Raw genomic sequence first — 26,230 nt, forward strand, 5'->3', positions numbered from 1 at the left:
GCTAAGGCAGGCGCTTTAGAAGTTGATATCTACGAAGGACCAATCTCCTTCAATGAATTTTACAATGTCTCTCGTCGGAGAACGCTCGAAAGTTGTCAGACATCTTAGAGCAATGCAGAGTTAGGACGGTGGCTACATTTTATTATCCCGAATATATCAACGAAACCTTGGTTTAGAGGAATGGATGTGGATCGGGATTTCATTCGTGTGACGTCTCGGCTCATGTCCAATCACTACACACTAGATGCTCATCTTCGACGTAGCGGTATCTGCGCTTGTGGCAACGGTAATCATGAGTACTTTTCTGCCACATCTCAAATATTGGATCTTCTCTATATGTCCCTCGTAGACAGCTTCCTCTGTACCATACACCAACGACGGTTTAGTGTGACTTAACTAACAAACACAAGACCTATAGCACAAACATCACATGCGCAACGCGAGTTAAGAATAAGAGTTTGTGATACTCTTTTTAAAAAATACAACTACACTACTCTACCGTTCCACCTCGAATGAATTTATTTCAATTAATTAGCCCTAACTACAGTTCAATACTGCTAACTCTACAATCCTCGCGGTGGTGCCATCCATCCGGTCACACGTTGCCATCGATTGGGTCGCACCTTGTCGTCGTCTAACAAAAATGCCTAGCTTGGCGATTGCGATTTTTGCTGGTTGTCTCGAGGAACTTCGACGGCAGCACCTGAGTCGCGTGGCTTCATCGTTAACTCGTCCTTCCTGAGAGATGAGGTTCCGTACGAATCACTTCTCTGATTGTCAAACGTCTAATGTTAGGTTGGATGTCTGGTACTGGATCTTCGACTGTTGTGATCCTGGCTGCAGGTTGTATGTTTATGGTAGCTGATCTATGGATGAGAAATCTAAGGAGAAATGCTATACCGATTAAGCTAGGTAGGGACATAATTCCCCCGAAAATGGATAATGTTGGCCACTTTATACTGTTCGTTGATAGCCGGATAACATCCAGCTCCTTCCTCGTTTCCAGATGGAGTTTATGTAAATGGTCCAGGCTGATGTTTAGAATCTCTTGATGCATATTCACATCGATTCCGTCTAGGGGTAGTTGTATTGGGTTTCCCGGTAAGGTTTTCACTCTTGAGCTATATAAAACATTATTGATGTATAACTGACAATTTCTGAAGAAAACGATGAATGCTCCGGTCAGGTTTCTGTTTGTTAGGCCACAATTTGATGAAAGGGTGAAATTTTTCATAGTGTTTATGAACAAGTGTTGGTTGTCTAGAAAGATAATTTCTTCTTCAACTGGGTTGGTGGTAAAATTACAAGTTGCCTGTTCTCCTTTCAATAGCTTCGGTATGCAGGTTGAATTGTCCAAATTGATTTCGTTTGCGTCGAATATAGTAGGTTCGACTGAGTTTATGGAGTAAATCTCGTCTTTGTGAGTTAGATAAAATCGATGATCTATATGAATTTGCTTATTTTTGTGAATGATTGGGTATAGACGTATTTTGTTGAATATTCTCGGGTCGAGTTTTGGCATTTTTATTATGAGTGCAATTTCCAAACTGTTCGTTGCCACTGATGTCGTCGCATAATTCATTGCCTCCAGAGCAGTATGAACCGTTATATTTTCCCTAGCTAAATCATTGATTAAAATATCGATTTCACGTTGGCTCAGAATTTTTTCGTTTACTATTCCTAATTTAGCTAACAAGATTGTATCAATTATCTGGTTCAATTTCTTTGATAAGTACTTTAAATGAAATAAAATCTTAGTGGAATAAGTTTCGGCTGATCTTGTGTTAAACAGATTGATTGCCTTTTTCGTTTCAAACATTGCTTCCTTCAATTGTAGGTTTATCTCACGGTTAATCCTGATCTGCTCATTATTGTTCATAATTAAATTATTTATGGTAGAATTGATGATTCTCAAATCATTGGCATCTGGACTGCCAGCTATAAATTTCCAAACTGTGCCTAAGCTATCCCAACGTTTATGACGTCTGATAGGGTCTATGCTTTTTAATGCAAAATCTATTTCGTTAAATTTTTCTATTATTAAGTCGGAAAATTGATTTCTGCTAAAGTTTTCAAACTGATCTCTAAGGCTTTTTACTTGCATTCTAATAGTCGTTAGATTGAAGTGATGAATGTAATATGTGTGATCAAGTTTGATCCGTGCCTCGCCTTGATCGAAGATCATGACTGGTTGACGTCCTACGTCCCGCAAGTCGAGTGTCACATCTTGTGTCGATTGAAGTTGGTCTGGTTGAATACATAATAGCAGTAGTAGTCTGAAACGTAGAAGTAGAAGTCACGTTTTATATTTTCCTAATTTTCAGGTCGTCTTTGTGGATTCGTCGGTTATCGTCAGTCGTAATTGTGCTTTTGTTAACTTTCGAAATTTTTATTTTTTTGAACCTTTTCTTGTGTTTAAGTCTTTGTCGGGTCGTCTCGTATGCGTCTTGATTTTCTTCGATCGGTACAGGTTTCTTTTTTTTATTATGGTGTTCCAACGCATTTTTCTGGGTCCGTAGTAGGTTTCTGTAAGTCTTTTCGATAATGTCCGGTGTACGAGGAGAGGGGAGAATTATTTCCAAAGGAGTGAAATTTGTGGAGGAGTGAATAGAAGAATTATATTTCTGTACGGATAGTTGGATCAGGTCTGGAGTTGAGAGATTCGGATTTTCAGTTTTTGTTATTCGGTAAATTTCTAGGAGCGTTGAGTGGAAACGTTCAACGGTTCCGTTCATTTCGCTCCGTCCGGTGGCGGTTACATATGGGTTGATTTTGTGTATGTTGTAAAAATTAACGATCTCTCCCGTCATAAAGGATTTTTCACCATCCATCACAAGTGAGTTTGGTGCTTTGTACTTTAAGAGAATATCCTTTATTGCTGGTATGAGGTCGACGGCTGCTCTTGATTCGATCTGTGTGACTTGAGCGAATTTTGAAAATTTGTCGACATATGTCAAAAAGTGAAAAAAAAACATAATGTCGATGTGCGCTATTTCAAATGGAGCCTTTGGAATTGGTGTTTCTTGTATAGGAAACTTTATCGGGTTTCTATCATATTTGCACTCATGACAAATCTGACAGTTAGTGATAAAATCTCCTAACTTTTGAGCTAATTTTGGAAAGAAATAATTTCGAAATATTTGCTGTTTATTTTCCTGTGCACCTCTGTGGGCTCTGTAGTGCTCAGTGCGGATGATATTCCATTGGTCATCTTCCTCTGTTATGTCTTCAAGCATATTCTGAGTGAAACGAATCGTTAACAGATTTTGTTGTCCGAAATGTCTTTTATAGACCTCTTGCATTTTCCCCATTGTATTCTCATCTGTTAACAAACCATTTACTTTAGAATAGTTAAAGTGGTTTTTTAGTACCTGTAATAATGAATCATCGTTAATTTCATTTATATAAATTGTAATTCTTGTGTATCCTGAAAATGGGGTTTCTGTTATTGTTTTATCAGGTCCTTTCTTTATTACCACTAGATGACGAAATACGTTGATTGGCGATTCAGTCGAAGGTATATAAAAGTCGTCGCTATTTTCGGCTGAATGTTGGGTTGCTGATAGGGAGCATACAATTCTGCTTAAGGCGTCTGCCACCACGTTTGCTTTTCCTGGCTTATACACTATTTCATAATCATGCTCTTCTAAATATGCCTTCCATCTTTTGAGTTTTGCATTTGAATTTTTTGGAGATAAAGCAAACGTTAACGGTTGGTGATCAGTTAGAATTTTAAACTTCGCCCCGTATAAATAGTTTCTAAATACTTGCAAAGACCAGAAGATCGCTAACATTTCCTTCTCTGGCACAGAGTATTTTTCTTCCGTTGAAGACAAAGATCTGGAAGCAAAGTGAATCGGTTTGTCTTTGCCGATGTCACCTTGGGATAGGACAGCACCTATAGTGAAATCAGATGCGTCCGTTGTGAGAATAAAAGGTTTCCCATAGTCTGGGTAAATGAGAACGTCACACGATTTTAATATGTTCTTCACCTTGTCGAAGCATCGTTTTTCATCACTCGAGAGCGAAATTTTTCTATTTGATGAGGGATTTCTTTCCCCCCGAAGAAGGTTTGTAAGAGGTTTTGCGATTTTCGCAAAGTCTTCGATAATAACTCATCATTCCAACACGCAAAAGAATTGTGCATGTTTGATTCTATAAATTATTTCTTCATTTTTAATCGATAAAAATTCTTTATTGTGAACCAAGGACTTCATTAAACCAAACTTAATTTTTTGGTTAGATCAACCAAAATATCTTTTGAATCAATCTTACAAGTTTTGTTATCTGTGCTTTTCGAAGATCGACAAAATTATTGTTTGTTCCAAACAAATCAGTGATTCTAACAAAAGCATGCAGCTAATTGATTCAAAAGGACTGAATGCATTACATCAACAGTCCTTGTTGAATTGAAACAAATAAAAATAAAAGTTGCTACGAAGAAGAAAACTTTTTCACTTTTTTTTTAAATCAGGGAATTCAGATTTCGGTAAATTCTTATAGTGCACAGATTTTCCGGACTCGAAGGGCGCAAGTGCAGCTTGAAAATAATCATGATGTCGCACAAAGGTTAGTGAATAAATTAAGTCGAATGCACACGGTGCGTTTTATGGTGCCTTCCTCTATTCCAGGACTCAAACAAAACACCCTGTGTGGCTTAAAAACGACAATCGCAGAACTGAAAAAACGTCACCGCACCAGAGATAAATAATACCCGTTCGAGAGGACAGTTTCCTGTACTTCACCATCTCTGGTCCAACAGGAAGACACAGCGTATTCGTGCGCCTTCTGCAATCTTTTTGGAAAAGCCGAGACTCTGAAGCACTACATTATAGCGCATATCTGGAATAAACCACGCGCACGGCCAAAGGTACTACATAAAGGGACGGTGATTGGAATCGTATGCGCTGCATGTAATAAAATTTCATTTCATTCCAAGCAAACCTACTCCGGAACAGGTTTGGAATCCCTTATGGATTCTCGCTCAAATGCAACAAACGATTGAGTCGGAATCGGTTGTTGCCTTTGAGCTGGAACTCATAATGAATCCATTCAGAATTCCTAACCGATCCCGGAATGGGTTTGACTGGGCCATACTGCATCCATTCAGGATTCCGAAGCGGTTCCAGAATGATTTGACTGCGTAAAATTAATGCGTTTGTAGCCTGTTTTTAGAGAAAGGCCAATAAGTCAATGGCAAGTATTTACTTTGTGAGGTTCATTTGTACTGATGTTATCTGTTGTCAGCGAGTAATGGTTTGTTCTAAATTTGTCACCATGACAGTTGGCCTTTCGTTCCTATTACAGAATAGGCATATTTTATATACAATAATATTGGTTTTGCTTCAATATTTGCTATGCATTGATTCAAATATTTGTTATGTTTAAAGCAATAAAAGATATTATTTGATTTAACAAAAATGTTTTTTGTATTAAACATTTGACATGCATTGATCCAAATATTTTATTAGTTTTATTCAACAAAACGAGCTCATTGATTCAACAAAGTTGTTTGTTGTTTTGATTGTTGTTATGATAAAATCAATAAAAATTTTTGTTGGTCCAACTATTTTCCATGTTTGATACAATAAATTCTTCAGAATTATTTCAACAATTATTTTATTTATATAAACATGTATTTTTTATTGAACACAGAACAACTTGGTAAATTTATTATTTCAACTCTCATATTATTTGACATTAAAAATTATTTTTCTGCGTGAAGGAAGGAACGAAGCTCTTTGAGATTCTTAGGCTCTGGGTACCTATTGATAACTTCAATTTTTTTAGTGTTAGGTTTGATTCTTTCAGCACCGATAATAAATCCTAAAAATTCTATTTCAGAATGCAAAAACTCGCATTTGTCCAACTGAATCTTGAGATTTGCATTATTTAGTGTTTCTAGAATTATTTTAAGATTTTTCAAATGTTCGTTTAGGGTCTTTCCAAACACGATGACGTCATCGATGTACACATAGCATATTTTCCCTATGTGATCTCTTAGCACGTCGTCAATTGCCCGCTGGAAGATCGCAGGAGCGTTCTTCAAGCCGAACGGCATTCGAGTGAACTCATATTTCCCGTTGTTGATGGCGAAAGCCGTTTTCTCGATATCTTTCTCCCTCATTTTAATCTGGTGAAATCCAGACGCTAAATCAAGGGTGGTCAAGTATTTTTGACCCTTTAGCTGATCTAAAACATACCCAATCTCGGGCATTGGATATTTATCGGGAATTGTCTTCTCGTTCACCTTCCGATAGTCTATCACCATTCGGAATTTTTTCTCTCCTGAGGCATCGGGTTTCTTTGGTACAACCCATACTGATGCCGTCCACGCTGAACGAGATGGTCGAATAATACCATCTTCCAGGAGTTTGCTGATTTGCTTTTTTACCTCGTCTGCATAGGCAGCAGGGTAAGGATTAGAGCTTCCATCCCGGAAATTTATTTCCCGGGAATCCCGGGATTTTTGGATTTCCCGGGATTCCCGATTCCCGGGAAATTGTGTTTTCTCATTCCCGGGATTCGGGAATCCCGGGAAAAAAGATTTTTAATTTATTTCAAAAAGCTTAGGTTCTGCGAAAGAAATTCTGTAGGAAATATCTTTATCGGCAAACATTTGGAGTGAGCAGTGAATGCAGATTGTGCTTTTCCAACTGATTTACAGATCTTTTGACTATATATCTTTAGGCTCGTTGATATGCTTTCATGATTTTTTAGGTATATAGTCTAAGCCTTACTCAAAATACTACTAAAAATGTTGATGTTTTCATGCAAAAATGGATTAATTTGGCGGTTAGTGATGCGCACGATATCTCTGCAACCAATGAGCCGATTGATCAGATTTTTTAACAGTTCTTTTAATAGATTATTTTAATAGTTAGATCTTGAATGAAAGATCTTGAATGAATGCAATCAAAGTAGTAATTGAAATGGCGGTAATTTCTTAAAAAAATCTATGAGTGTTTGTTTCAAAACATGGGATGGTTTGCAGTGATATCATGCTTAACGCAAACGTTATTTAAAATAATGAATGTTTCTAGAACGTTTGCAGAAATATTTGGTCGGTTCATCGAATGCATATGTCGCCTAATTTGTTATACCGGAACTGTAATATCTGTAAATTTTTGGTTGTATGAAAAGAAAGACATAACGCTGTAGCTGTCCAATATCATGCGCATTCAACATATTTGAATGTCGCTTTCAACGATGCAGGCAGGATTTTTGAAGGGATAAGATCAAGCAATCCAGATACTCGCCCGTAGCAGGAAATCGATAGTAGGCTTCATCCATCGCTGCACAGTTCGTCCATTATCTGCTTGATTTTGATTCACACTTAATTCGGAATGATGCTGATCCTACTGTGACAGAAACAGATTCCATATATCACATTTTCTCATTTGATCGGAAATAACTGCACAATACCCTGAAGCAGCTTAATATTTTCCTTCAAGATTAACTAAAGAAGGTGCTTTGCATTAAATTGATCCATCGTATCAGAACAACGAATTCCAATTTTGGACAGTAACTCCAGCAGCCGCGTTTAGTATATCGTCCCAATCGTATCCGTGATTACCATAATTTAGATTATACATATAACCAAGAAAAATCAAAAGAAGTTGATGTTGCGTAAACTTATTGACGAGTTATCAAATGATTGATTGATGTGTAGGACACCAAATTGCCTTTTTCTATCAACTGCTTTTAGGACAGATATGCATGTAATAAAACGGGTTTGAAAACTTTTCAATTTATTCTTTTTTTTTAAGAAAATCATTCACCTTTTTATATTTCTTCTGTATTCCCGGGATCCCGGGATTTCCCGGGAAATTTATTATTTATTTCCCGAATCCCGGGAAGCTGAAAACCGTCGGGAAATGGAAGCTCTAGTAAGGATATACCTTCTGATGAACTGGAATATCATCGGTGGTATTGATTGTGCACTCAACGTTTGTTGAGCATGTTAATTTTGCATTTGTTTCATGAAAAACTTCTTTTGAGCTGTCGAGGACAACACTTAGTTGATTCTGCTCCTCTTCAGTAAGATGAGCTGTTCGAAAAACGCTATTGGAAGCACAGTTTGTCTGAGAATATTCGCAGAGAGGAATGACAAGTTTCTGATTATCAGAATACAAGGTCAAAGTCCTATTAGGAAAATCAATATTTGCATTTAAGTCATTCAGTATTTCTGTCCCTATGATTCCGTAGAAAAATGAATGAAACTTATGTAACAGAAATTTAGTAACGTAATTAATTTTCGGATAAAAAAAGTTTATATCTATCGCAGAGGTTGCGTTAAATTTACCGTTAGCACTAGTGATGCCTTCGGCATTGAAATCATACGGCCTGCTGTCCTTGTAGGCCCAGGCAAGTTTTGGATTGATTAAGTTAATGTTTGCTCCTGTATCTACTAAAAAGGGGAACTGTCCACTAGTAGTCTTCAAGTTGATGTAGAGCAATATAGGTTTCACCAACTTGAGTTCCATTCTAAAAAATGGGTGGCTGTAGCCTCATCTTGCTGCGGTTCTTGTTCTTGCGTATCTAATTTAGGTTCTGGTTCTGCCGGTGATTGCATATCATAATATAGATATGAATCGTCGTAATAATCATATTCGTAATTATAGAGATCTTCTGTTCGATCTTCAAAAATGGTATCGATAGGATGAGCGTGCTTTTTGAGATTTCTTTTAAGATTCATTGGTGGCCTGTTACCATAGTCCACATTGTGTGTTCTCATACTCTGGTCAATATCCATCGGCTCGGGTTTCGGTAATGGTTTCGCAGCCCAAGGCCGTGGGGGTGCCTGGAATGGATTAGGCTGGTACTGAGGTCTGGTTTGGGTGAAAGGATTGGCTTGAAAGTGTTGCCTGCCAAATGATGGCATCTGTGGAAAATTCCTTGGGGCTGGAATTGGTGGAGATGGATATCTCCTTGGAGGTGGTCTAGGAGGAAGCCTATTGATTTCCAAATCCCTTGGTTTGGGAGTTGGGGTGAAATGTTCATTTCGGAAGGGTGCCGATCTGGTATCCATATTGTGGTAGTCTAGGAAAAACTGATACGCCTGGTTTAACGTCTTTGAATTGAATGTTTTTAGTAAATGACACAGAGGTTTTTCTAACCCTCGAATAAATGCATCTATTGCTTTTTCTCGAAAATAGTCAATGTGTGAATTAGCATGGAGGAACAGTTTTTCCTCCGTTTGAATTTGAGCTACTATGGATGAAAGTAGTTCGTTCACCCTGGAGTAGTAACTGCCTAAACTTTCATTGGAGTTCTTTTTAATAGTTATTAGTTCGAAGTCCAATGTTTTTATATCACGCTTATCCCTGTAATATAGAAGCAACGTCGATTTTATTTGTGCCCAATCATGCACAATGTTATTCGAATTGAGAATATCGGCTGCTTCGCCTCTAATTTTTCGTCTCACGGAGCGTTCAATTAAATCAATTTGAGCTTCCGTGGCTCCGGCATCTCTGTACATGCAGAAAATGCCCTCAACATCTGTAAGCCATACTAATAGTTCTGTTGGCTTACCATCAAAATTTTGTAAATCACGAATAAAATCTGGTAGTTTTCCTAATTCTATAAATTGTTGCATGGTCAACTGTGAAGCCGCAGGAATTGCGGCTGAGTTTTCCATTATTTTTTTGAAGTAAAAGTTTAATCTAGATTTTTTCTTACTAATTTTGACGGAAATTTATTTTTAATGAAAATTGATAATTAACACTTTTTCACTATACACCTGTACTCTGGATTTTCTTGGATTTTTTTGTCACTAACACTTAGAATGATAAAAAATTATTGGTACTTACATATAGGACCGTGTCCTCGGTTCGGCCGGCATAAGTTAATCCGGTCTTCTTTTTGGCGTTCCACCAAGTGTCGGGGGAGAAGAGGCAGATATTTTGGGTTGCTCCGTTTTGCTCTGCTGTGTTGCATCCACTACTCCGGACCCTACTATCAATTGGGATAATCCACGGTGTCCTCGCTTCTCGCTTTGTGTCGGTTTTTAACTTGTGGCTCCTTGGACCACCACTATTTAGATTTTTTGCTTGGCTCTAGAGACCAGGTTGTAAGATTTTTTCACAAGTCACTCGAACACTTATACACTTCCCGGCACGAGATGGATCTCGCCGGAGCCTCCAGTTAAGAAAAAGAGTTTGTGATACTCTTTTTAAAAAGTACAACTACACTACTCTACCGTTCCACCTCGAATGAATTTATTTCAATTAATTAGCCCTAACTACAGTTCAATACTGCTAACTCTGCAATCCTCGCGGTGGTGCCATCCATCCGGTCACACGTTGCCATCGATTGGGTCGCACGTTGTCGTCGTCTAACAAAAATGCCTAGCTTGGCGATTGCGATGTTTGCCGGTTGTCTCGAGGAACTTCGACGTCAGCACCTGAGTCGCGTGGCTTCATCGTTAACTCGCGGTATGTTGCCGATCCGCATCTGAGCCGTACTACGAAATCATCTGGAGGAACCCCGCCGGCTCGAGGAAAACCGCCTGGCGTCCCAGTACATGATGCTTCCTGATGAAGACCGTCTGAGTCTGTAATCTTTACCGTTGATTTCCCGATACCGGAAACCGCAAGTTAATATCTTCCTTCACCCTGTCAGCTTTGTCTCCCCTGTCTCTGATACTCACGTGCCAGTTCTGTAACCAAACGGCAAACTACGGAATCATATGCCAAATCAATTAAAGAAAATTCATCTACTCTAACCAACACCACCAAATAGCCTTGGATATCTGCTGATGCCGGCCAAAAAAATGAATGCCGGACAAACAATATTCCACAGTATCCTGAAGCCAATACTTAACGTACGCAGGGAAGATATAAACAAGAAGGAAGACGGCTATACCAAAGACACACGAAAACACAAAAAGCACTAATAATCTAACAGCGACGACCAAAGCTCCAACGATGAAGACATGGACGTAAACACGAGCGCAGGGAGGGCAGACGGAATGATCAGCAAGCGAAAGCAGGTTAACCTGGCCATTGCTCCACCACCAAGCAAGAAAATCAACACAAGAAGCGGACAGCAGTGCACCCAGCAAAGCAGCAATAATACATGATTATTATTTTTTTTTCTCTATTATTTTATGAATTGTAATTTATTATTTTTGAATTGTACATGAAATCAAAAAAGGTAAACGACCTTGGGGGTGGTTAAAACCTTAATAAACAAGCAAACAACGAACAAAGCTCGATATACAACTTGCTTATAAGACCAACATCTTACATCCAGAAAAAATGGAATGCAGAGTTTAATGGAAACACCCTAAATCAATTTTTAAACTTTCTTATATAATTAAAAGTATGGCTGATAGATCGTTGGCGTCTTCAGCCAACATGCTTGATAGTACTACAACTTTTGTGAAAATAGTTTAAAACTAGCTTTCAACTTTGGAAAGGAATTCGGATTGGAAAAAAAATTAAACATCTTTTTAAAGTACAACCTTTTGTCAACGCCATCTCAACTCGGTCATTTCTTTAGTTTTAAAGTTAGAAATCCTGCTAAATACGCGTCCTGAGTGCAATGTTTTACTGATCTCATGGCTTCAAATTGGCAGAAATCCAATCCATGTAATGAGAAATATTTGTATACAAAGAAACATGAAAACCACACGATGCAATCGAAGAGATACCAAACTGTACAAAACGTGTCCCGTGAAGCTCGGCAGCGGATCCCAGCGGTCCTCCATGATCTCCATTACAAGTGACAACTACATTCGGTTCTCTTCCTCCCGCGCATATTATTCCATCACCTAAATCCCTATCACCATAACTAACATATTCCTGACACAGCGATCGATTTGCTGGGAAAAGGGTCAACTTCTGAAGTTTGGCTGTAATAACGTTCATTCTCGTTCCACCCCATCCAGTGAAGATGTACCGAGACGGTATGTGGCGTCTAAGATCCGCTGTGCGCGGCATACAGATTGGTTGAATATGATCTACGAAAAAAAGGATACTTCAGTGAATCACTTTTGTATTTTAAATAGTCGTCAACACAATTACCATCGAAAATAACATCCTCACTTAAACGAATTAACGCAATATTGTCGGCAACCCTGGACTGATAGCCTGGATACTTCATAACGCACTCAATTCTATACTGTCGCACAGGCGGAGCACAGTCATCGTTTCCAATGCAATCCGTATCCTGGTCAATTGAATGCTCTCCGAGAAGCACTTTGTTCCTACAAATTGCAACAACCGATATATTGAGCACTCTATTCATATTTTTCATTAACGTAAATATTACGGCAGCTCATCTAGACAATAGGCAACAGTGAGGACGTAACGCTTGTTGATTAACGTTCCTGCACAGGTAAAACTCCTATGTTCACTTTGTAATATAGCCATCCAAGGGAACTCAAATATACGCGTACTTTGTCCGCTATCGATGCGGTTGGGCAAAGTTCCACAATGTCGAGGGAAATAGTTTGGATACGTCTTTGTTGGATCGGGAGCCACTGATTTGCAAATCCGCACATCGCTGTCAGCTGTAATTGAATAGCTGTACACGTTTAAACTATGCTATTAAAAATAACGAATACTCACGTTCAAGAAGCATCTTTGTGATTTCTCTCATCCAGGAGAGGTATTTTTGAACTCGGGTAAAGGCTCCATAACCCTTTGTATAGCAGTAATTCGTGCCACCAGATCGAACCTGTGAGAAGGACACAATTCCTCCAACGAACCAGGCGTCACCCCTTTTGAAAAACAATCCTCCACCACTGTCACCATTGCACACGCTTGTTCCGTTGTTGTAACCCGCACAGATTAATCCTTCGTTCAAGGTTTGTCCGAACAGTACACGATCACTTTTCAAACACGTTACGGGTTCAATAACTGGCATATCTGCTCGTTTCAACGTTACCGATGTTTCGTCAGTCTCTGTTAGTCCCCAACCAACAACTGTTCCGAACTCGCCTGTTATATCTGGTTTCAGGTTAACACAAGCTGGTTGAACGTAAGGATTGAATCGGATAATCGTACTCAACTCGAGTAACGCAATGTCATCAATCAATCGGGTAAAGTTATCGAATTTGTGGATTTTCCACACATCGTGTTGTTGCATCGACTTCGGATCGAACGCTCCCAAGTCGTGAATCCCCATCCGCACAAATAATCGGTTCGGTGCCAGTTGGAATCCATTGGCGCTGTTCATAACACAATGCGCTGCCGTTAGGATGAACTGATCGTTGATAATGGTCCCACCACACACGTAGATACTTGAAGGACCTTTGCGATGATACAGGGCAACATGCCAAGGCCAATCACCAGGAGAGGTGTCCTGGCCATGTACGATCAATTCGTTACCACCGATCTGCGGTATTCCGCATTGTTGTTGATTGTGTTGAGACGAGGTTGCCAATCGAACAAGACCCGCGAAAACCAAAAACGCGAATAGTTCTAAGTTTCTCATACTTGAAATGTTTTGAAACACTACCTATAATTCAGAGCAAAATCTGTTCAATTTTCAAACCGGCACAGACTTTCCAACCGATCGCATTGAAATTGCATTTGCACTGAATCGTACCTCGATCCATATAGCCAGACTTTGCATTATCGCTGCTGAGAATATAAACGATGATCACGCAAGTAGTTCTCGACGATCACCCCGCTAGTTTTACCACAGATAACAGACGTTTAGGCTCGATTCGGAATGTGTGTAAATACCCGCTACTGAAATTGTGAATAAATTAGATTCTGAAACACGTTTGGCTACGGTGAACATATTCTCAACTGTTTCACCACCATAAAAGCCCCAAAGCGAACTCTATTTGTAACATGTCAAGAGAATCTAGAACGCACGCGGTATTTTCAATTTTGCCACCTATTTTCAAATCGAGTTCACTGTTTAGAAAATTTTCGGTGTTGGAATAATGCGATGTTATGTTAGCAAGATAATACTGAACTTTTCTAAGCAAATATTTAGCTCTGGAATGTTTCATTTTTACGTTTATGTTTTCAACGTTCCCTTGACTAAAATTAGAAATGAATGCAAATATAACAATTAGATAGAGCAGCCCTCGTAACAATTGAAGTTTTAAGACACTCTTGAAGCCCTTCTTAAAACTTAGTATGCACTTGTAGTGTGCTATAAAACCAGAAATGCTACTTGGGAATTTTCGATTACGCCTAACAATATGCAATTCGAATACGGCGCAATAATTTATGAAAGCGCCATGGTCGCTTTTTCATTGTTGCAAACTTCTTGGTAAAAATTTTTACATTGCGACTGATCATGACGATCTCCCAAGAAGACACGTGTTAGTGTTTGCTCACAAATGTTGTAAAAAAGATGATGATTTAGAAACATGAAGTTGTGGACATAAGCCTCTCACATCATAAAGCAAATTTAGCAAGAATTTTGAGATTTGTCTAAAACTAAACAACTTAGCCTTATTTAGTCTTTAGAGAATTTTTCGTAGTTTGTGAGCCTCTTCTTTTTGTTAAAACAACAGTTAGGGTGGTTCTAATTTAACCAAGATCAAAATTTTTTAATCATTCTAGCTAGAGCCAAACCTTCCTCAGCAAAGTTAGAACAACAAATTTAAATAAATTTAAAATCGAAGGTTAGGGTGTTTCTTAGTGTTTCTTTGAAAAACTGTTTAATTCAAATATCTTTTGCGGCATTGATTTAAAACTGCGGGAAGTCGTCAGACAACTGTAAGATTGTTTTAAGGCGAATAATTTGTTTCATGGCACCACATATCTAACTATTTTCGTTGAAAAGTTATGATCCTTTTTTCACCAAAAATGGGGTTCTTTGGAATAACAATATCACTCATTCTGAGCATCAAATCATGGACTATTTATTTGTAACGAAATATATGCGTTACTCTCTTTCCGTCGATGAGTATAATTTCAGGCATTTTAATGACGATTCTGACTCCAGGTATCATTAACTAATTTTCTGAAAAATATCAACTTATTTTATGAAATTAAAAATAAACTATAACCAATGATTATTAATCTACTAAAATTAAATGGTAGACTTAAAAATCTCTCAATTATTATTGTTTAATTAGCAGGATTTTTATGTAAAAGTCTTAATTTCTAAACGTTACTTATTCATTCACCAGGGTTTTTTGCTCAAAACCAAATTGGTACCCTAGTGGGGCGATTTATTTATGCATCGTGTGATTGATTGATGCAACAAATAACTGTAATTTGAGTTTATTAGAGTATGATTTGTGATTTGTTCTTTGTATTTAAACATACCTGTTATTGTTGTTCTTATTAACTAGTCTGCGCAAACAAAATGCAATACGTAATTTCTTGATTTTCAAGTTAATTAGCAAATCTTTCATTAATGGCCATCGTCATCGTAGGATTTCTCAACCGATTTCTAACGCACAACAGGACTACTACGGACTAGTGTGGATCTTACTGGGAAAATACCTCCAATGAACTGCTTTTGGGATCAATGCTTTACCTCCAGCACCATCAGTACCACGAATTTGCACTTCCAAATATTACAAAACACCATGAGAAGTTTTACTATTTTCAAACCAAACATGTCGTAATTTTTCCGTTAATTACTGTCTAAAAGTCACGAGATTTTGCCAATGTTCAAAATATGTTCACTTGTGAGCTGCCTTAAACTAGGATTGTATTGGTCGACATTGTGTCTCAAAATCTACCGAGTAGCCTGGAACAGATGCTAATGGTTAGCTGCGGTTACATTCCTTTAGATTTGGGTCTAGAAACAAGTTATACTTATTAGACTCAGACTGTATTTGTTCAAGCGGTTTTGAATACATAAATTGGTTATTAAACCATCTTTATATTTTTCCTATGAAGTAGGGACTGAAAGCTTTCGTTTAATGTATTAACATTGCCCATAGGTCTATTTTTTATCAAAAGTTTTCTTTAAGTGTGCGACTATTGGTACATCCACCCTAGTTGGTGTTTTAAAGTAAATTATGCGCCCCAAACTAATCTTCAAGTTGTTCAAACGGTATTACAAAAGTTATAGAAATAAAACCGTTTTTAAGGAACACCCTAAAGCTTACATTAGAATTTCTCGAGCAATGGAAGGTGTAAAAGTTGGAGCTTGCGTGTCTTCAGAAAATTTGTCTAAAATGTGTTGCTCTACAACTTCGTCGAAGACAGTCAAGCTCTATGTCGAGTCGTTAGAAAGTTCAATTTTAAATATTGATAAAACCCCTCTTCATACGTCTCCCAACCTTTGAACGGAACGGATCGTTATATTTCACAGTGGTGTTCGGTGTGTAAATTTCAGTGAGTGAAGGTCATCCTTTGTTCGTTCGTTAGCTGCCATTCTGCTGGTGCCGGCAGTAAATCCAGTACATTGTTTTCGCTGGTGCGGAACAATCGACGTTGTTTGCAGATAAGTTTTGCATTATTTTTTTTTCCTCGTTTGCTTTCTTTCCTTTTCCCTACTTTTACTCTACCTTGTAATCAAATAATAAGACACATTCCCGTTTATATAACGCTCTGCCCTCGTGCTTAAATGGCCGAGGGCGAAATACCATCTGATGTAATCATGGAAGTCCCTGATCCCCCTAATACTCGCATTGCTCCCCGTATAAAGCAGTACCCAGAAGGTTCCTCTGGGCCATGGGTGGTATATTTTCGGACCGGAGAGAAACCGGTTAATATATTAAAACTTTCTCGAGATCTGATTGCTAATTACCCGGCCGTAACTCAGATAACACGTGTTCGGGCAAACAAGATACGTGTTCTAGTGAATGATCTCGGCCAGGCAAACGCGATTGCTTGCTGTGAGCGCTTTACGCGGGAATTTAAAGCGTACGTGCCTTGTGTGGCCTGTGAAATCGATGGGGTAGTGTCCGAACCGGGCCTGAAATGCGAAGAACTGTTGGAGCACGGGGTTGGCTGCTTTAAGGACCCCTCTCTTGAACAGATTAAGATCTTAGAATGCAAACAATTCTATACCGCAAACACCGAGGGAGGTAAGACTACCTACTCTCTATCAGGCTCGCTTCGGGTGACATTCGCCGGGTCCTCTCTTCCCAACTACATCCTCCTTGACAAGGTTTCCCTACCAGTTCGCCTGTTTGTACCGCGGGTCATGAGCTGCAGCAATTGCAAGCAGTTGGGCCACACAGCCACATATTGTGGAAATAAGAAACGATGCGGCAAATGCGAAGGAGAGCATGAGGATGACTCTTGCGACAAAGAAACTGAAAAGTGTATTTGCTGCTGGGGCCCTTCACATGCTCTTAAATCATGTCCTGCGTACAAGCAGCGCGGGGATAAAATTAAGCGCTCCCTTAAGGAACGCTCAAGGCGTTCTTATGCAGAAATGCTAAAGAATGCTTCGCCATCTGTCCTGTCCGAAAATCCCTATGCTGGTTTGGCTAACGTTGAGCAAGAATCTGACGACCCACGAGAGGGAACATCTTTGGTTAACCCAGGGGAATCCAGGAAGAGGAGAAATCCAGCCTCCCCTACATTGCCTCGTAAGGGTGCCAAGGTGTCGTCCACTCAGAGTGCGCCATCTACAACCAATAAATCCAACGGAAGTGATGCACAAAAGCCGAAGCAATTTGCTCCAGGACTTGGAAATATTAATTCTAACAAGGAGTACCCACCACTTCCAGGGACATCCAAAACCCCAAGTGTCCCCTTTTTTCAAACAGATACTCAGTCCAGTAGCGGACTAATGAAATTTTCTGACATAGTGGACTTAATTTTCACAGCTTTCAATGTTACTGATCCTCTTAAAAGCCTTCTGATACGTTTTCTCCCTATAGTGCAAACATTTTTGAAGCAGTTGACTACTAAATGGTCCCTCCTTGCAGCGATCGTATCCTTCGATGGCTAAGTCATCGAACGAGGTCACCGATTCGATCACTGTTCTACAGTGGAACAGCAGAAGTATCCTCCCGAAAATCGATTCCTTTAAATTTTTACTAAATAGTTTAAAATGTGATGCTTTCGCATTATGTGAAACTTGGTTAACTTCCGATATAAATCTCAACTTCCACGACTTTAATATAATTCGTCTGGATCGAGAAAACCCCTATGGAGGAGTACTTTTGGGGATCAAAAAGTGCTATTCTTTCAACCGAATTAACCTCCCTTCGACACCAGGCATTGAAATTGTCGCTTGTCAAGTTTTAATCAAAGGTAAAGACCTTTGCATTGCTTCCATCTACATTCCTCCTAGAGCCTCGGTAGGGCACCGAACGCTTTGTAATATCACGGAATCCTTACCGGCACCGCGGCTAGTTCTGGGACTCTTTAACTCGCACGGTACGGTATGGGGCTGTCTTCATGATGATAATAGATCAACATTAATCCAAGATCTTTGCGATAATTTCAACATGACCATCTTAAACACGGGAGAAATGACGCGGATTCCTACACCACCAGCACGCGCAAGCGCGTTGGATTTGTCGCTTTGCTCGACATCGCTACAGTTAGATTGCATGTGGAAGGTGATCCCTGATCCCCACGGTAGCGATCATTTGCCTATCGTGATTTCAATTGCTAACGGTTCAAGACCATCGGAAACAATCAATGTCTCATATGACCTCACACGGAACATTGATTGGAAGAGTTACGCGACCGCGATATCCGTTAAAATCGAATCCACTCAAGAACTTCCTCCGGAGGAAGAGTACAGGTTTTTGGCTGGCTTGATTCTCGACAGTGCGAATCAAGCTCAGACTAAACCAGTACCCAGCGCGAATACCCATGGACGGTCTCCCACCCTGGGGTGGGATAAAGAGTGCTCAGAGCTGTACGCGGAAAAGTCCACTGCATATAAGGCCTTCCGGGAAGACGGGTTACCCGCTAGCTATCAACAGTACGCGTCGTTAGAAAGGCGAATGAAGAGTCTAATGAAAGCCAAAAAACGCAGTTATTAGCGCCGGTTCGTCGACGGGTTAACGAGAGAAACAGCGATGAGCACTCTTTGGGGTACGGCTCGACGTATGCCTAACCGTAATAGTACCAACGAGAACGTGGAATATTCAAACCGTTGGATATTCGCTTTCGCCAAGAAGATCTGTCCGGACTCTGTCCCGGTACAGAAAACGTGCCGCGCCGCGTCTCCTCACGATACCGCGAACGAAACACCGTATTCGATGGTGGAGTTCTCACTTGCTCTCTTATCGTGCAACAATAACACCCCAGGGTTAGACAGAATCAAATTCAACTTGCTGAAGAATCTGCCTGACACTGCAAAAAGGCGCTTGTTGAATTTATTTAACAAGTTTCTTGAGGGTAACATTGTCCCTCATGACTGGAGGCAAGTGAAGGTCATCGCCATCCAAAAACCAGGAAAACCAGCCTCCGACCACAACTCGTATCGGCCGATTGCAATGCTGTCCTGTATTCGGAAGTTGTTCGAGAAAATGATCTTGTTTCGCCTCGACAATTGGGTTGAAGCAAATGGCTTACTGTCAGATACACAATTTGGTTTCCGCAAAGGCAAAGGGACGAACGATTGCCTTGCGTTGCTTTCTACAGAAATCCAAATGGCCTATGCTAACAAAGAGCAGATGGCATCAGTCTTCTTGGATATTAAGGGGGCTTTTGACTCAGTTTCTATCAACATTCTGTCAGAGAAGCTGCACCAGCATGGTCTTTCACCAATTTTAAATAACTTTTTGCTAAACCTGTTGTCTGAAAAGCATATGCACTTTTCGCATGGCGATTTAACAACATCGCGATTTAGCTACATGGGTCTTCCCCAGGGCTCATGTCTAAGTCCTCTGCTCTACAATTTTTACGTGAATGACATTGACGATTGTCTTGCCAATTCATGCACGCTAAGGCAACTTGCAGACGACGGGGTGGTCTCTGTTACAGGGCCCAAAGCTACCGACTTGCAAGGACCATTACAAAATACCTTGGACAATTTGTCTGCTTGGGCTCTTCAGCTGGGTATTGAGTTCTCCACGGAGAAAACTGAGTTGGTTGTTTTTTCTAGGAAGCGTGAGCCGGCGCAACTCCAGCTTTTATTAATGGGTGCAACGATCAACCAGGTTTTCACATTTAAATATCTCGGGGTCTGGTTCGACTCTAAAGGTACCTGGGGATGTCACATTAGGTATCTGAAACAGAAATGCCAACAAAGGATCAATTTTCTCCGAACAATAACTGGAACATGGTGGGGTGCTCACCCAGGAGACCTGATCAGGTTGTACCAAACAACGATATTGTCGGTAATGGAGTACGGGTGTTTCTGTTTCCGCTCCGCTGCGAACATACACTTCATCAAACTGGAGAGAATCCAGTACCGTTGCTTGCGCATTGCCTTGGGTTGCATGCACTCGACCCATACGATGAGTCTCGAAGTGCTGGCGGGCGTTCTTCCGCTAAAAAATCGATTTTGGGAACTCTCATATCGATTGCTCATCCGATGCGACATTCTGAACCCGTTGGTAATTCAAAATTTCGAGAGGCTCGTCGAGCTTAATTCTCAAACCCGTTTTATGTCCTTGTACTTCGACTACATGGCACAGAGCATCAATCCTTCTTCGTACAATCCCAACCGTGTCCGTTTCCTAGATACTTCTGATTCTACTGTATTCTTCGACACATCCATGAAGGAAGAGATTCGTGGAATCTCGGACCATATACGCCCGCAGGTGATCCCCAATATATTTTATAATAAATTCCGAGAAGTCGACTGCGACAAAATGTTTTACACTGACGGATCAAATCTCGATGGGTCCACTGGTTTCGGTATCTTCAACAATACTATCACCGCTTCATTCAAGCTCAATGATCCCGCTTCAGTTTACGTCGCAGAGTTAGCTGCAATTCAGTACACCCTTGGGATCATCGACACTCTGCCCACAGATCACTACTTCATCGTTTCGGACAGCCTCAGCTCTATCGAGGCTCTTCGTGCGGTGAAGCCTAACAAGCAATTCCCGTATGTTCTGGGGAAGATACAGGAGTCCTTGTGTACGTTATCTGAAAAATCTTATCAGATTACCTTTGTTTGGGTCCCCTCTCATTGTTCTATCCCGGGCAATGAAAAGGCCGACTCATTAGCAAAGGTGGGCGCATTAAATGGTGACATATACGAAAGACCAATCTGCTTCAACGAATTTTTTAGTATTTGTCGTCAGAGGACGCTCAACAGTTGGCAAACCTCGTGGAGCAATGGGGAACTTGGACGATGGCTACATTCGATTATCCCAAAGGTATCAACGAAGCCTTGGTTCAGGGGGATGGATGTGGGTCGGGATTTTATTCGCGTAATGTCCCGACTTATGTCCAATCACTACACCATGGATGCGCATTTGCGGCGTATTGGGCTTGCGGAGAGTAGTCTGTGCGCTTGTGACGAGGGCTATCACGACATCGAACACGTTGTCTGGGTATGCGCCGGGTATTGTGACGCCAGGTCTCAGTTAAAGGAATCCCTTCGGGCCCGAGGTAGACCACCCAATGTACCAGTCCGAGATATGCTGGCAACTCGTGATTTCCCCTATATGTCCCTTATTTATACCTTCATAAAAACGATAAATATCCCAATTTAGCCCCTCTCTTTTATTTCTCGTTTTTAGAGTTTCCTCCTGCCCTGTGGAACCGATCAGCTCCAGAGTGCCACTATGTAACCGCCGTCGCCCTTACCACTACGCCTGCATAGAAGGAAACTGAAGCGAGAGCGACTCGAGGTCCGATGACTTTTGAAGGATTCCCCGCGGGTCCGAAGAATACCATCCGCCAATCCGGTACTCGACGACTTACTAGACTGAGGCGCAAATTTGTTTCGCTGATCCCCCTTACCACCCCCCCCCCTTCGAGCGAAAGTTGCAAGTTTTGCTCTTCTTTCCCTGTCTCTCCTCTGTCCTTGATACAACTGCTGCTACACTGATGCGGAAATAAGCCACCCTCTGAATATCTTGACCAAGCATAAGTTTTAGTTAAAAAGATTTTTAAGATAGCTATAATTTTTACTCTTTATTGAAACTCTTGTCCTCCATCTTGTAAATAGAATTGAATCCCTAGTTTTAAGATTTCTGTGAAGTTTCTCATAAATATTTGTTCCCCCTTTTGTGTACTAAACTATATTGTTAGTTTTAAGATAACCGTAAAATATTTCGTAAAATACTATTACTCCCCCTCTTGTATATCAAAGTGAATCCCTTGTTTTAAATTTTTTCATAAAAAAATCTTTTGGCCCTCTCTTGTATATTGAATCTTATTTCTAGTCTTAAGATAGCTGTAAACTTTCTTTTCCTTTGTAAAAAAAATATTTCAACACTGTAGTTTTAAGATATCCAAAATGTAAAAACAAAAGTATTTGGCACCGTCAAGTTAACGCATTTGTGCCTATCAAATAAACGAAATGAATAAAAAAAAACCCCTCTTGCAGGTTGATGGGATTGACGGTATTGTAAACATCGTCAAGCCACAAAAGCTTCAATATAGTTATCTAAATATAAGGACCTTCGCTCTTTTTAGTTTCTATTTGCACCAAGTTCTGCTACTTGAGGTTAATTAGTTCTCATGCTAATAATCCACCAATCATTATGACTACTCAGAATTCGAATTATATAAGAAGCTCGCTTCAAGATGTTGCTTACAATACGCCTCGATAGTGGTGTATCGATGAGGACGGGAGGGCTGATGTGAGCCTTTTTCTGTTCTATACTTTTCCTCTCTTTACCAGCTCACAACCAACAATCAACCAATAACAAATTGAGAAAGGATGTGCTATGTGTGGTGGTTGGCTATTCAAGTATTAGTAGTGTTTGAAGTACTAATGTATATTTGTAATGCGATGATCATAACTTCAGCAGTATTTTGTACCTGTCTAATCCATTACATTTCTCATCTATTATCTTTTATATCTTCTTTTCAAGTCTTAGACTGCCTTCAGCTGGGTCAGTCAAAAATGACACTCATAACCACCAGATAACACGTTATATGTCGACATGACCGGGAACTACAGTTCATACGAGAGAACTCACTCCCTTTTAGCGTCTGAACCGCACACTGAAATTTAGTATCAGATTCACGACTCGCGCGATCGTTCAGGACCACACACAAATGTGTGAATGATACCATGGTCACAGAATCGAGTGTATACACGAGAAGTACACGCTAGCACACGCGAAAAACAAGTTAACATACAAACGCTAGAGCTCTTCGCGACCACCCACGTACACCTATGCCCGCGATCTCGCAAACATGATTACACCTCGGCGATAGTGAACGTCTTAACACTCATACGTTCTTAAACGCGGGCTCAAGCGGAAACCTACAAAAATGCCATCGAAGCCCTGGTCCATACCTTCAGGAGGACCAATTAAGAATGTTGGCACAGAAATGCCTCCGGCAACACTACTCGGTGAGACAACCTTGTGTTGAATCGAGTAACAGTTCATATGACTCAGCAGTGTGGCATATGGTATGTCAAAGTTGTCGAGAGGAGCATCGCGATTAGTCGTCCAGTAAAACTATCCCGTACAATTAAACCACGTGTCGAATTAATCATTTTTAAAATGTAGGTATTATGTACTTAAGTACGATACGCAGCCTTAGGCGATATTCTGTCCACTGGGACATTTATTAATTACTTAATACTTTAGCTGAAGTGCGTTCGATACGCCGTTCGAAGGTGGCACACGTTCGGTACGAGCCGACTGAGGAAATAGGTTAGGTAAATAACGTGGATTTATTGAATTAAAATAATTATATATTTACAATAACCGCAGTTGGGAGAACGTTTATTATCGGATTTATATAATCAAAAGCTAGTAGAACACCAATCTTGAATTTGCTTTCACTATGCGCACTAATTATGTAAGTCATTTTAAATTTACTATTTGATTATAAACTGTATACTGTATATTTCTTTCTCAGCTTGAAGCAAATAAAATTCGCTATCAAGAGTAGTGTCGTTTTGTTTTACGTGAACAAAACTTCAAGATAATTATGGAAAACACCGACGACGTCTTCAATACAACTCCTCCCGCAGGGCAAGTGTCCAGTTGCGTGGCCTGCAAAAGACCGGATTCAGCCGACAACCTTGTACAGTGCGACAAATGTAATAACTGGTGGCACTACACGTGTGCCGGAGTGACGGACTCCATTGCAAGTCGTGATTGGGTATGCTGTAGATGCCCTTCCGCTTCATCAAAGTCCGCGTCGATCAAGTCCGGATCCAGCCGAAAAAACCGTCTTGAGCTATCCCTTCAGCATCTTGAAGAGCGAAAGGAACTAGCGAAAAGGCAGCTCGAACTCGATATCGAAAAACGGTTTCTAGAGGAAAAGTTCCAGTTGATGGAAGCGACAATGCTAGAAGAGGAAGATGTCGGGAATCGAAGTGTTCGAAGCCGAGTCGACGAGATCGAGAACCGGGAACGAGCCAAGCATGTCTCAAAGTGGGTCGATCAGCAAATGCCACGAGCGTCGGCCACGGAAACAGCTGGTCAAATAAATCTTGGAAACAGCCATGTGCGAACTCCGATCGTGCTCGTGAGTGACGAAGATGGTGCTGGCGGAGAAACTCGTACACGCTCTCAACTTCTACCAGACGTTTCATCTTCTCATCGAAACCAACCAAACGTAACGCCCCAGAGAGAAGCCGAATCTCGATCATTACAACTGCTTCGACAGCAACTGCATAATTGTCAGGTAAACCCACGGCCATCCATCCTACAGTTACAACAACTTCAAGAACAGTTGCAGATGTGTCAGGCACACATGTCGACTTCAAATCTAAAGCGGCCAGAGCAGCATCCTCTGCCGCCTTCAGCACGTTTGTTACCTGATATCAATACCGGAACGATCCCTAAAGCAGGTTCGAAACTTGCAATAGAAGCAGCACGACCGATGTTCCAACAACAGCAAAACAATCAGTTTCGAACGAACGACGGAGTTACGCTTCTTCCGAAGACAACGGGCTTCACGGGCGAAGCAATCGCGTTCCCGGTTATAAACGGTCCACCAGAGCCTGATCTGAACATACCTAATACGTTCACGAATGAACAGCTGCGCAATTTAATCGCACGTTCATCCTATGCCATGCAGGGTTGTTAATCGATAATTAATCGTCATCGTCGATAACGTTAACCACCTTTCAACGTCATCGGAAACTCCGTTAACGATAATGTATCGTCGGATTCATCGTCATCGTCGATAATTCATCGGTGGTTATCGCGATACATTTTGCGTTACTTTCCCGTTTATTGGAGTTGAAGTAGATGCGGTTAACTTTCAATTGTTTAGAAATAAATAACTATTGTTGGCAGTTGAAAATCAGAAATCAGGGGGAGGGGGGGGGGTAAGACGATGTGCCAAAATGGATTTTTTGTCAACTTTTCGGGAATGTTTTATATTGAAGGGAAAGTTTGGTAGTTGGCAGTTTAAAATCGATAGTTTTGAACATTTTCAATTTACAGGAGGATCCACCAGTGCACAGTGTTTCCAAAGTGTCAAAAAGGTGAAAGAAATTCTTTGAACCACGAAAAAACATTTTTTAGCTATTGTGTCTTCCGCAATGTTTATTTATATTTTTTTGCATTTAAAAAGTATTATTTGGGTGATTAATCCCTCAGAAGCTGAGAAGCAAGTTTTCGTTTGGTCATTTATGAAAATAAAAAAAACTTTTTCTGACAAAGTTGTTGAGCTTTAACTTTACTGAAGAGACAATGTGCCTATCTGTCGATTTTAATATACATTTGTGGAGATAGCTTTGATATACCCCCGAAAATTGCTGTTTTCAAAATACTTGCCCTGGTAATTTTGTAGAATTTCAAAATGTTCCAAGATTTTACTATGCATAAAAAATACAGAATTTTTGTAATGCTAGTTTATTTGTATCTCTTACATTTTAGAAGTTGTCGAATGTTTTAGTGTTCAAAAGCAATATTTTGGTATGGAAGCCGACGAAGCTATACCAATACGAATCTGTAAAACAAACACTATCAAAAACGTTTGGTGAGCTCTAGCCTACGTTCAAGTCAAATTCGAGTAAATTCCTTCTTTAGCATATTTTTCTTATCTTAGTGATGCAAAATATACAAAAATAAAAATACTGTACTGTAAGACGTGTTTAAGGGACATTTTTATTAAATGATCAGAACAGATTATGAGGCTTTGTCGAGGGACTAAAGAAGAATATATTAACCGCTGCGGTTTATTAAAAAAAAAAAAGAAAAAAATATGTTAGTCCAGTCCATCGTTTTATCAGTCTAAAATTCACCAAGGGGCTGATAAAAATGAGTCTTCACTGTATTTAA

The 26,230-nt window shown here is 40.1% G+C and overlaps 3 protein-coding genes across 4 annotated transcripts in view; all 3 read right to left on the minus strand.

Annotated features, from left to right (window-relative positions):
- The window catches only part of LOC131693102 (mediator of RNA polymerase II transcription subunit 23), a 161,961-nt gene that overhangs the window by 88,569 nt on the left and 47,162 nt on the right, over positions 1 to 26,230 (minus strand). Inside the window, exon 10 of one of the 2 annotated variants that reach the window (XM_058980651.1) lies at positions 10,587 to 10,660. The exons of the other annotated variant lie outside the window; for it this stretch is intronic. The gene's annotated coding sequence lies outside the window, so the exon portion shown is untranslated. Of the gene's footprint in view, positions 1 to 10,586; positions 10,661 to 26,230 lie in introns of those variants that run through there. 2 annotated transcript variants of the gene reach the window in all.
- LOC131688355 (uncharacterized) lies at positions 497 to 9,031 on the minus strand. Its single transcript, XM_058972562.1, has 4 exons — positions 8,476 to 9,031; positions 8,306 to 8,410; positions 5,952 to 6,399; positions 497 to 2,276 (listed from the first exon to the last, which is right to left on the minus strand). Exons 1-4 carry the CDS (start codon positions 9,029 to 9,031, stop codon positions 725 to 727), a joined length of 2,661 nt encoding a protein of 886 aa, XP_058828545.1. The 3' UTR covers positions 497 to 724.
- Positions 11,474 to 13,810, minus strand: LOC131693106 (transmembrane protease serine 9-like). The gene is made up of 4 exons (XM_058980656.1): positions 12,576 to 13,810; positions 12,277 to 12,517; positions 12,030 to 12,211; positions 11,474 to 11,965 (listed from the first exon to the last, which is right to left on the minus strand). The coding sequence occupies exons 1-4, from the start codon at positions 13,441 to 13,443 to the stop codon at positions 11,562 to 11,564; spliced, it is 1,695 nt and encodes a 564-aa protein (XP_058836639.1). The 5' UTR covers positions 13,444 to 13,810; the 3' UTR covers positions 11,474 to 11,561.

The sequence above is a fragment of the Topomyia yanbarensis genome, chromosome 3 (assembly GCF_030247195.1).
Source record: "Topomyia yanbarensis strain Yona2022 chromosome 3, ASM3024719v1, whole genome shotgun sequence".
NCBI classification, from domain to species: Eukaryota; Metazoa; Arthropoda; class Insecta; order Diptera; family Culicidae; genus Topomyia; species Topomyia yanbarensis.

Excerpts from the sequence above, each read along its gene's own strand:
- LOC131688355 (XM_058972562.1), bottom strand. The coding sequence starts at position 9,031 with ATGGATACCAGATCGGCACCCTTCCGAAATGAACATTTCACCCCAACT. Across the intron at positions 8,411-8,475 it reads TTTTTTAGAATGGAACTCAA|TAGATACAGGAGCAAACATT; the intron begins GTTGGTGAAACC and ends TCCCCTTTTTAG. Across the intron at positions 6,400-8,305 it reads AGGCATCACTAGTGCTAACG|ACGAGGTAAAAAAGCAAATC; the intron begins GTAAATTTAACG and ends CTGCCTATGCAG.
- LOC131693106 (XM_058980656.1), bottom strand. The coding sequence starts at position 13,443 with ATGAGAAACTTAGAACTATTCGCGTTTTTGGTTTTCGCGGGTCTTGTT. Across the intron at positions 12,212-12,276 it reads TATTGTCTAGATGAGCTGCC|GAACAAAGTGCTTCTCGGAG; the intron begins GTAATATTTACG and ends TGCAATTTGTAG. Across the intron at positions 11,966-12,029 it reads TGAGGATGTTATTTTCGATG|ATCATATTCAACCAATCTGT; the intron begins GTAATTGTGTTG and ends TTTTTTTCGTAG.